This window comes from Phalacrocorax carbo, chromosome 18, assembly GCF_963921805.1.
Source record: "Phalacrocorax carbo chromosome 18, bPhaCar2.1, whole genome shotgun sequence".
NCBI classification, from domain to species: Eukaryota; Metazoa; Chordata; class Aves; order Suliformes; family Phalacrocoracidae; genus Phalacrocorax; species Phalacrocorax carbo.
The window spans coordinates 2806124-2817776 of record NC_087530.1 but is presented as its reverse complement, the minus strand read 5'-3'; the positions used below and the strand labels follow the sequence as shown (position 1 = coordinate 2817776).

Sequence of the window (11653 nt, the reverse complement as noted above, 5' to 3'; positions counted from 1 at the left end):
GCCGGTCGCGCGCGCGCCGAGGGGCTGGGCGGGAAGGCGGCGGGCGCGCGCCCCGTGAGGCGGTAGTCTCTCTTCAGGGCGGCCGGGCCCGGCCCGGGGCGGGGGGACACGTAGGCGAGTGAACGCCTCAGCGTTGAAGAAAATCCCGGATTTCCTAGCTTTTTGTGGTGGAAAAGTGAAGTGATCCTCCCAGCATCCGCAGCCTGCCAGAAAATCGTACTTCCCCCTTGGCCGTCGGTGTACCCACTTCAGAAGTCGCTACAGTTGCCTCCGAAGTGTTACAAGTGTCTTCCAGTTTCTATTTTTATATAATCTGTAGAACCACAAACATTAATAAAGTATAAAGACAAAGACTCCCAGATATTTCACACGCTATCTAGAAGGAGTACGTCCATGTTTCCTGTCATGCCACGGGATCCCTCTAAAACCAGTCTGGTTTGAACAGCAAAATTTCTCGTCGTCACTGAGGCACCGTTATTTGTTCTGCGGAAGATACTGACAGGAACAGCCCGGCAAAGTACAGGTACACAGGGCATTTATGCTCCAGCATAGTCCAATATCCAAAATCTCTAAGGAACTGTAGAGATCTCTGTTTTCAACTCCAGTTTCCAGTAAAATCAATATGATATATAATTTCTTTTACAATGTCCTGTGAAACGCTCTAACCAGTTTGTTAATTTTGGCTTTGATTTTTTAAAATATGCTTTTTAAACACTTGTGGCAGGCAATACTAAAAACTTAAAAATGCAAGATCCTGCACAAATCTCACACCTTATGGAATTAAAAAAAGTTCAGTGGTTCAGGAGGTGAAAAACATGTAATAAAAGTAACATTATGGAGGGTTCTATGTATCTCCAATTCAGTAAATTCACCCAGATTCTCAGCTCGACAAACTAACTTTCATTATAAGAACACAGAAATTACAGAAACATTTAATGAGTTCAGACATTCTAAATTAAGACTCCTGGTATTGCAGATTAATATTCGGATTTTCTGGTTTTGGACAAGATATTGCATTTAACCAAAACTCCTTTGTGATGGGTTTTTTGGAAAGCTTTAGGGCCTACAAAACTATTAAAGGTAGTTACATCTCTATGTAAAGAGAAATTACCACAAGAGCTGCTAGAGGGCAGCCACACAGCGCCTTTTCAGTGAATGATTTATGCTTTTAGAGTGAACAGGATGCTTCGTCAGCTTTAGTGCCACAAAAGCCAAGAGCTTCAATTAAAGTAAGTGGAGGGATTCTACTTATTTTAGAATTGAGAGTTGATTAGGGCTTAAGTGTGACTGAAAAGAGCTAATGGTTCTTCCTGCCCAAATACGTACTAGACATTGAATCTAAATAATGTGATTTCCTCTCCTAACAGACTGCTCGAGGACAATAAGGATTTTATTATTTCAGTCCCACACATTATGGAAAGCATCAAATTCTGTTGTGTAGCAGTGTCCAAGATTCAAATTGCCCCTTCCCCTAAGGCAGCAGGCCACTGATATTAACATTCCTATGGAAATTTCTTTCCAGAATGGGCATTACTATGACTTTACTAATTCCATTTTCTTAGCATAGCAACATACAGGGAATCCTCTGCTTTCCACAGTGACTGCTTTCCATGAATCACCCACTCCCTAATTATTACTCAGCCCTTACCAGGGAGGCACAGGATGCTGCACTCCATGTCATCTGGGCAGAAGCCTCTCACTTGGGGTGAAAAACACAGACGAAAAACAATCAGATTTTTTTTTCATCTACACAATAAATAGATAAATAAATCTCTTGAGTAACAAAAAGCAAGGACTGAGTAGAAAGATGTAAAATCTGCTAGCAACCTACTACAGTTGTACGACCACTGCCAGTTATTGCCAAGGTCCTAACTTTTAAACAGATAACACTGTGCAACAGAATGGTTTTCAAGTTTTGCAATACCTTATATGGAGTGACTTTTACTAGAAAAATAGGGCAAAACAAGTCAGTATGAATGACTTCCACAAGAGGGAGTCTTTAAACGGAAAATGATCTGACTATTTTGACCCAGTTACAGTCTATTTTACTGTCTTTAAAAAAATACAGTTCCTATAAGCACTCAGTATTTCCCCAAATATTATTCTCTTAACACAGACACTATATATAACATTTGCTTAGCAGGTTTTAAAATTAAAAATTGTGAAAATATCACACAAAAATCCATCGACTACTTTTCTATTTATGGTTCAGTCTTGGTAGAGTTAGTCAAACAGTGTTAGCTTTCCTGTTTTTATAAGATGGAATCTGTGACAGGTAATCATATCAGTTCTCTGTGATGCCCTGGGAAAGGATGGACAACTGCAGGGCCTGGAGAGGGCTGAAGCAGCTGATTTGAGGGCTATCTTCTTTTCCAGTGAAAATTCCAGGCAGTCCTGGCCCTTTCACTCCGCAGGCACCCGCTCTGCAGCTGGCTTTCCTACAGGGTTTAGCACCCCACCACCCTGTTCAGAACTGCTTCCCTAATAGAGAAGCAGAACATTGGACTTCTTCAGTGATGCTAACAGGACTAGCACTTCTCCCCTCCAGAGGCCATGCATACATCTTCAGGATTACTCAACAATATTCATCATCACTTCATGGTTGTGGAGAACGTATTTTAGTCCTAACAGAAATGAAAAGCAGTTTTGGAATATAATTACTGTTATTTCTTATCTACAACAAAGAAAATTAGAAGCCATTACCTAACCATGAGTAAGATCACTTAATCCGAAACTCCTGTTTCCGTGACCTACTCCCAAACACAGTTCATATCATAGAATCATAGAATCATCAAAGTTGGAAAAGACCTCTAGGAAACTGTCTTCATTTGCCAGATGAGGTAAAAGTCAATACAGATTTGCTTTAAAGGTTCTGGTTTTGAATCGTTTTGTACGCTTTTATCAAGTATTCCTATAAAGTTTAAAGTACACAAAAGATGTGAGCAAGACAGAAGACTGGGTAACGGCATCTGTATTTCTTTGATTCTTTCATTCTTGTGAGTGCTTGAAAGCCTGCAGCAGTTTTTCAACAACAGTTATTGAGAAAAGGCTGACTTCAGCCTATTCATTCTGAACATCTGGACAGAACCTAACAACAGTAATTAAAACCCGCTAAATTGGTAACAATACCAAATTGCTAGAGATGGAATGCTGCCTATCGTCCCACCCTTCTTTGTGGATTTCTGCTAGGTCAATACAGCCTGCTCTTGAAAGCCTTTTCTATGTGTCTCTTTCTGAAGTCTCTGTCAAGAAAGAATGGCATCCAAATCTTCTGGTCACATGAGCATTGCTCTTGGATTTATTTTGTTACCACAAACCCCAGGAAAAGTAAAGAGTCAGAGTTAATACAGTTGATAGAAGGTTTGGGGATTCTGTTCTTTTCAAATAAATTACATACAATGATCTATAATATCTGCTTCCTTGTTTTAGAATGCATCCTTGTAAAATACTTTTTAAATAATGATTAAATTACATGTCAGCATTTGTGAAGAACGTGGAATTGAATGGTACTGAAAGTTATAGTCATTTTTCATCCAAACCGCTTTCTTTTTACTAAGGATAGCAATAAGAAGGATTGCTTTAACCATTCCACTTGGACAGAGACAACTCCAGGCTGGGGAGTTTTACTCCTCACCCAATCTATTCAATCCTTGCCAAAGTCTGCTGTCGGTGACCTCGGTATGATCCTGCTACCCCCAAAGTCACGGCGGGTAAAAGACAGCTCTCTGGATGCCTGGCCCCAGGAGCTGCAGAGCGGAGGTGTGTTGCACAGCTTGCTTAACACCCTGAGGCTGGAGGAAAAGAGTCACTGTGCCTTTCTGTTGGCCTCTCACACTCCTTTTTAACACAGCTCACGAAACATGAAGAAAGCATGTTATAGGCTTTCAGAGCAGGAGGGGACTAACACCTGCGTTACAGCTATTCTAAGAGAAACACGCGGTGACCCCTTTGCAACAAGCTGCTTTAAAATACTCTAAACCACCAATTAATTTTTGCAAGACTCTCTGCATTTCATGTATTAATTTATCATGATGCAATCGCAAGTACTGGTAAAAAATGTCAACACTATAATATTTTAATCCTACAGTAGGTTCCTTTCCCAGTATTGTTCCAGATGCTCTCTGAAAACATAATATTACTTCTATTTTCAAAATTCTCTACCCTCGATATAATAAAGTGTATTAGATCTACCAATTACACTATAATTAACAGTTTTGCCAGTAATAGTTTTTATTGTTATGTAACTCCAAGTTAGCACTTTCAAAACAGAACATAATCCTCACAACATTCCTCTGAAGGGAAGTATTCTAATCCCCATGCTACAAATACAGAAACGGAGGATCAGTGTGATCGAGGGCCTTGCCCTAGGACACAAGTACACCAAAAAGAGAGAGTAGGAGCCAGGTTTTCTGACTCTCAACTCCCTGTCTCAACCACGGCTACGCTCCCACTTCAGTGGGACTGTTGCTTTAAACAAATCATTGCATCTCAGTCGATTTTTAGTTTCCCTATTATTCCTTTCACACAAAAAAACAGCAAAACAACCCCACAAATTAAGAACAACATCACAAACATTTATAACATTGTTCACACAAGAAACTTGGGAAATTCCACGATGAAGATCTTTTAATGCCCCTGTGTGGTGGTTAATTTATGGAGTTACTTTGTGGATCTCCAGGCCTACAATTCCTTCACGTCTCAAAGTGCACACGCACAGATGTAACAGTGAGGCTTCTATTAAACTAGTGAGCATTTGTCTTTCCATTGCAACCCAGAAATTTTCACCTGCTCATCAGCACTTGAGAATATTAAGAGGTGACATCACCACAGAAATGTAGAAAAAAGAGTAGAAAAATACATTTGAAATCACAGAGGAAGTAGGCCTCCCACTGTTCTGTATGTGTGGAAAAGCTAGGGAGGATTGTGCGTGGCAGACGAGCTCCACAACTTAAGAGTAAAAGCAAATGTTGAACGATTGGTCACTAGTCCCTGCTTTGCAGTCACAACAGTGCTGTGAAGTCATAGCACAGGTACTCAACATTGCTATCACTGACACAAGTTTGCTTATCCTACAAGAAATATTATTTCCTACAGTGCAGCAGAAACCTTATTATAATAGAAATGATCCATGAAGTAGAGAAAACAGCCACTGCTGGCACTGACAGGGCAACATGGAAGCAGTAATTAGCAACAGTTTGGAAAACCTGTGACCCAGCAGCAACAAAGACCAGATTGTCAGAATTTAAACTGTCCCATCACAAACACAGTCGACAAAAATTTGCCCTTCTACTCCACTCTGGTGAGACCCCCCTGCAGTGCTGTGTCCAGTTCTGGAGCCCTCAGCACAAGAAGGACATGGACCTGTTGGAGCGGGTCCAGAGGAGGGTCACAAAAGTGATCAGAGGCCTAGAGCACCTCTCCTACGAGCACAGGCTGAGAGAGCTGGGGTTGTTCAGCCTGGAGGAGAGAAGGCTGCGGGGAGACCTTATTGTGGCCTTCCAGTACTTAAAGGGGGACCATAGGAAGGATGGGGGCAACCTCTTTAGCAGGCCTGTTGTGACAGGACAAGGGGGAATGGTTTTAAACTAAAGGAGGGGGAATTTAGACTGGATATAAGGAAAAAAATTTTTACTATGACGGTGGTGAAGTGCTGGCACGGGCTGCCCAGAGAGGTGGGAGGTGCCCCATCCCTAGGAACATTCAAGGTCAGGCTGGATGGGCTCTGAGCAACCTGATCTGGTTGAAGATGTCCCTGCTCGCTGCAGGGGGTTGGACTGGATGGCCTCTAAAGGCCCCTTCCAACCCAAACCAGTCTATGTTTCTATGAAAAAGGTAGCGGAAGTGAGGTGTGTTTGTTCAGACTTGGTTTGTCTGTCTTCTGCCCGTGAACCCCAACTTCTTTTTCTGGCTTTGTTCAAGTTTGCAAAGGCAAATACAGAAAGAAGAAGCATGGGATTTTTCAGGAACTATTTTGAAATATACTTCTGTGAGAGTTGGTCATGTGACACCGGATTGGTCTGAAATGACTAATTGGTCTTTAATCATATTTTAATTTGCAATTGCCAAGTTCTTCTTTCATATCTTACCATTCCAGTTTTGTGGTGTCTGTGGGTGGAAATGTCCCTGTGGTCAATTTTTTTTTTTTTAGTTCCTTCTTTATCTTTTTTTTGTTCCTTCATCTCTTGCAAAATAGGTAGCCCCAAATCATGTTTTCATTGGCACTTATACAATCTCAAAACTTCAAAATAAACCTCTTAATAATATAAGAAAATTTGGGCCAACAGTAATTGTGGTGTGAGTAGATGCAGTTGAGCTGAATTCTCTCAGTTGATGTTGTATTTCACTGAAGGCAGGGAATGGAAGTACAAGATGGCAGCATACCCTTTTGCCTGCCTGCCTTTCAACACTAACTTTCAAGCATGTATCACAGTGACTCCAGCTGACAGGGTCAGTGCTCAGTGTGAGTCCTTTTATCCTGACTAAAGATAAGGCTGAGCTGTGCTGGCTTTATTTGCCTGATTTTGGAGATCACATTTACACTCTGATGCCTGGTTTACTTCTCCTTTAGCTTAATCCTCAGTGCTGCATTCAAACTCGTATGTGTCATTTAGCAAGGTGCTTATATCTTAGCACACAAAAAATATGGCTACAGCAACAGAACTGTATGCAAAATACCAACGTCAGCTTTTCAAAGGCATGGAAGTTGTGTGGTTTTTCTCGTTGATATGACAACATATCCATAGACGAAATCTAAAAGTGGTGAAAGGATGTATGAGTCAATTGTCTTGCACAAATCAAATTAGATCCATGCAGAGCTTCTCATGACCGGAAAGCAATGACTGACGCTAACAACAAACACCTTAAATATCTATGCTCGATTTCGAGGTATTCTTTTGCTGAAGGGCAGCTATACAGCAGTGATTTGCAAGTGCAAAACGTAAGGCTGGCACAGCACAACAGTTTGCCTCAGGAAGTTTCTGCCCTTCTCATTCGCAGTGAATCCTGAGGCTGTTCCTGACATCAATATACTATCTTGATTCTACTCGAGATGAGAATGGAATTCCACATCCCACTCTCTCTGTAGTGAGAGGGTTTTCTTCCTGAAAATCAACTCTCTCAGCTGTTTCAGCACGCCAAGCTCACTTTTTTATAGGGTCAACAACAGCTGTAGCTGCACTTCCTTCCTGAATAAGCTTGTTGTGGAAATCAGGACCTAAAATTTCCATGGAAACATTACAAATTAAACAATAGTTTAAATAAACAAACAAACAATTAAATAGAACACTGTTTTTAAAAGGTTGAACATGTTACGTTAATCGTATGTGACTGAGAGTTAAAGATTTTTTGGTTTAGCTGTGTAACAACTATGTTATAAAGGTAATTCATATTATGCACTATAATACATCTCTATTTTTAATTTAGAACAGAATTAAACATTTACATTTGGAATGAAACCACATTTTGACAGAGCAGCATTTCCCACAGTTATTAGCTCTAACACGGAGCCAGTCCCTTTGTAGCTCTAAGTAACACCTTTGTTTGTTATGGACATGATGCAGATCATCCAGTAGATAACTGAATTTATGAAAACAGAATCCATGTGACTGTGTAACAGTGTCAGTACCTCTTTGTAACGTACGTGCCTGATTTAATGAAAGGCTTACTATTGCCCTGGTTATGCATGGTTCTACCAGATCGTGGAAGCAAAATGGCAGATAGTTTTTAGCCCTTCTAAAATATTGTGGATAATAATGTTCTCATAAAACAAAAGGATAACAGCAATCTTCTTCAGTTACAGTGATGACAAAAGAGAAATATTGACCACTGGCTTTTATCATTAACCACGTCATTGTTACATTTCCATGCGGTTCCAGCAGCGACTGAAGGCATTGTTGATGGCATAGAAACTGTTTTTGTAAAAACCCATAGCAGGGTGGCACTGTCTCGGTACAATGCTTCTCTCAGGAACACAAGGCAGTTCTCTGATTACATGATGTAGAAAGAAAGAAAAACAACAGCCGTCTGTGGCCTGCCTGCCTGTCTCAGATTTACCACCACTCATAATATCTAGGAAAAACTACATTAAAAATGCAAGAAGTTAGACGTTTCACTTGTTTCTGAGTAATACTGAAAATATATTACTAGCTCTCAGATGCATTACCACTTACAGTGTTCCACAAAAAATGGTTGATGTTAAGGATCATGTTCCTTTCTAGAGCTTCAGCACAACAACGGGAGGAACGAGTCTGCTCTGTGTGTTGTCCACCAAGCATATGAGCCATAAAGTCCATGTCGTCCTGTGGGTACTGTTATAACTCAGCTGCTGCTGATAGGCTTTGGAAATGAAATATTACATTAAATTTCTTAGGAGCTTAAGTGGGTTATCTAGTCAGTTATTGTAACGTCTGTTTCCCACGTCATCACAATTTGTTTACCAGGTTCGTATACAGGCTATGCCCAGAGGTGCCCACTCTTGTGAAGAAGATATTCTGGGGTCCATTGTAGCTAGCAAGCATCAACTGTTATCTTCACGTGGCTCAGGGCCAGAAAGACATCTATAGATACAGACATACATATCTGTGCATGTGTGGACACTGTTTCTTGGACAACTGCCTGGAGGGAGCGGGCTTCTACAAATACGTGGCTGGACAGAAGTGGTCACTGGCCTCCAAGGCGATGGCCAGTGCTGGCTCCAGCTGTCTCGCAGGCCCTCGGGAATCACAGGCAATGTGCATATGCTAAAGCCTCCTAGACCACACAACCAGTTTATTATGATTATTAAAGCACTGTATCGCAGGATGACATTTGATGAGCGGTTGGATAAAAACAAACAAAAAACCTCTTACATTAAATCATTAAAATCAATCATCAAAACAATCTCTGGAATTGAAGAGGTGGAAAGCTGTGGCAGAAGCAAACCCATTTAGAAGAACTTAGAGTAATATATCAAGAACAGGGAAATATTTGCCAGTTAGTGCAAAGTTTTCCACACCACAAGCAAAAACTCAGCTAAACAGAAAAAACAATCCATCTGCCTTGGATGTATTTCATGAGACAGGGATAAAGCCAGGAAAAAACTAGTAACATTCAGAGAAGAGAATAAACCTCAGCATATCTTAAGACACTCGAGTTAAAGGTATGAAACAAACGTGGAGAAGGATGAGTTGGGGAGAGAGGCTGTGACCATCTGAAGCTGGAGAAGGGTGAACCAGAGTTCAGAGACAAGCTGCTTATCATCCTTAAGGATCCTGATCCTTAGCATCCTGCATCCTTGTCACCCAATGGATAATATGCATTATCCATGCACAGCCCTGCCACAAGGCATTGACCCTGTGCACGCTCACAACCCAAGGACCACGGGCATCGCTTCGGGCGGCCTCACAGGAGCCATGTGAAAGCCATGGCCTCATGGTGCTTACTTTGCCTTCAGCTCCTGCTTTGTCACCCGGTTTTGGGTGGAGCAGCCAGTCTTCCAGCACCACTGTTATGCCGTAGGGCAACGCTGCTGCTGAGCCTCCCACAGTACTGAAATGAAGGGCTGCTTTGTTCGGCGGGCTCAACGCACCCCTTGTTTCTTTGGGAGTAAAGGGGAGGCGCGGGGTGGCCTGGAGGGAGACGAGAAGCGGGGTGCGGGAGCGTCAAGCTTTCCCCAGATCTGGCGGTGAGCGCTTCCCCAGCCAGGCCCCAGCGTGGGTCCCTTGTCGCCCCGACCTCGCGGCGATGTGCCGAGGCGATGCGCCGACGGGGCTGCCTTTCAAACCCTTTCTCTGGGTGTGACAAGGGGAGCGAAGGCGCAACCTCCCCCTCCAGCCACCCCGGCCCGGGGTCCGGCGGGCAGGGGAAGCCGGGCCCTGCGGGGGGCTGAGGTAACGCGCCTGCAACAAAATGGTGGCGGAGGGCCCGGGCGGGCCGGGGCGCGCACGGCTGCCGGGGACATCACGGGCGGCCCCGCCATCGTTTCTGGCTCCGCCGTTACGTGCGACCCCGTCCCCAGCGCCGCGCTCGGCCGAGACACCCTAAGCGGGCCCCGGCGGCCGCGCCCCCGGCGGCGGGGGGCGGCGGGGCTGGGGCGGGGGCGCGCCGCGTCCCGCCCCCGGGGCTGCCCGGCCCCGCCCGGCCCCGCTCCCGGCAGCTGCCTCAGCCCCGCCAGCGCCAGCACCAGGTAGGGCCGGGCTGGGAGCTTCCCGGGGCTGGGCTGGGGTCCCACCCCCCGGGGCGCTGAGGGGGCCGTGAGGGGGAGCCTCTTCCCCGCGACCCCCACACCCGGCTGCCTCAAGCTGAGGGGAAGCCGTGGGGTCCTCGCCCGGGGGTGGGGGGGTGCGGAGGGAGGAGGCGGCCGCGGCGGCCCGGGGCTGCCAGCCCCTCGCAGGGCGCCCGGGTCCCAGCTCGGTGCGTTCCCTACGGCATCTGCCAGGACGGCGGCGCGCTCGGTGTCCGTGACTTCCATCAGCACAAACGCCTCAAACTTCGCGGTGCCTCCGGTCTGGGAGTTACCGTCCTTCGGAGAGCTTGGCTTGGTGCGTTAAGCCTCCCGGAGAGTGTGGGTGACAACCCCGAGGAAGGAGGGGCCGAAGCGCCGGGGAGCGGCCGGGCTGGGCCTGAGGGGGCACCTGTGAGGAGCGGGGCCGGGCGCCCCCGCGCCCCGCCGGGCTGTGGGAGCCCGTGGACGCCGGTAAAGTCGGTGCGAGTTCCTGAGGTATTGGGAACAGCGGGGGTTTGGTTTGGTTTGTTCTTTGCCTTGGGGGAAGAATGTTTGAAAGCTCTATTTGAATAGAAATTCGAAAAATGTAGACACTTAAAACGTATTTAAAATGTTTCCTAGGAAGAGTGTTTAAAAAAAAAGTTATGGGGATGACTTGTTTCAAGGAGGCCTCATTAGTAAGTAGATCCTCTTTGAATAAAACTGCTTTGAATGTTATTTGCTTTTGGATGTAAAAAATCCAACTTTGCTAACAAGGATACTAGCACTGTTTCCCCCTAAGTCTTTATTTTTCTTCCTGATCATTACAATTTCCATTTTCCACTACCAACCTTCTGCATGATGCAAGTGTATCAGCAAAAAAATTTCCTTTGCTGGGGTATGGCATGGCTCAACTTAGGGTGTCCTACTCTGGAGTCAGTGGGGGGGGTGGTCCTTAAACATCTCTCATCCTTTAGGTTTCTCAAACTGTTTTACAGAATACTGTATATAACATCTGTCTGGGCAAATGAAGCGAAACCTGAGTACTGAGCGATAGGTCTCGCACAACCTTAGCCATTGCAACTGGTTTCTTTCATCTTGTCCATCAGCTAGTTTATTCCGTAGTCCCTACTACAGAGAGGTGAGAGATCGAAGTTTAACCCATGCCACGAGCGGAGAGAAGCAGAAGCCGACCCTGTTTAGCATCTGCTGCACAGGATGGCTGCTGCTGTTCTTGCAGCTGCCGCTTTGCCCGCCCCGCTCTATACGTGCTAGGTGTGGCTTCAGGCTCTGGACTGAACTCAGCTGTTCACCTCCAGAGCGGATAATGAGAATGCTGTCCTCTGCGCTTATGCACCAACCCTGGGTGTCAGCGTAAATTTATCTGTACCATCGACGGGCCCCGTTGCAGCACTGACTTGCTGGAGTGGTGAGAAGTCCAGCTTCATGGATTTCACTAGAATTCAGTGTGAA

General features: G+C 45.0%; 1 protein-coding gene across 4 annotated transcripts in view; it reads left to right on the top strand.

Moving 5' to 3' along the window:
- The first annotated feature begins 31 nt into the window (after positions 1 to 31).
- The window catches only part of GSN (gelsolin), a 36415-nt gene continuing 24793 nt past the window's right edge, over positions 32 to 11653 (top strand). The window contains exon 1 of one of the 4 annotated variants that reach the window (XM_064468788.1): positions 32 to 523. Coding sequence is in view for 1 of the 4 variants with exons in the window: in XM_064468787.1 (XP_064324857.1) it covers positions 10846 to 10878 (33 nt within the window). In the remaining 3 variants the exon portion in view is untranslated. Of the gene's footprint in view, positions 524 to 10091; positions 10163 to 10549; positions 10697 to 10822; positions 10879 to 11653 lie in introns of those variants that run through there. The other 3 variants (XM_064468789.1, XM_064468790.1, XM_064468787.1) reach the window with 3 other exon arrangements.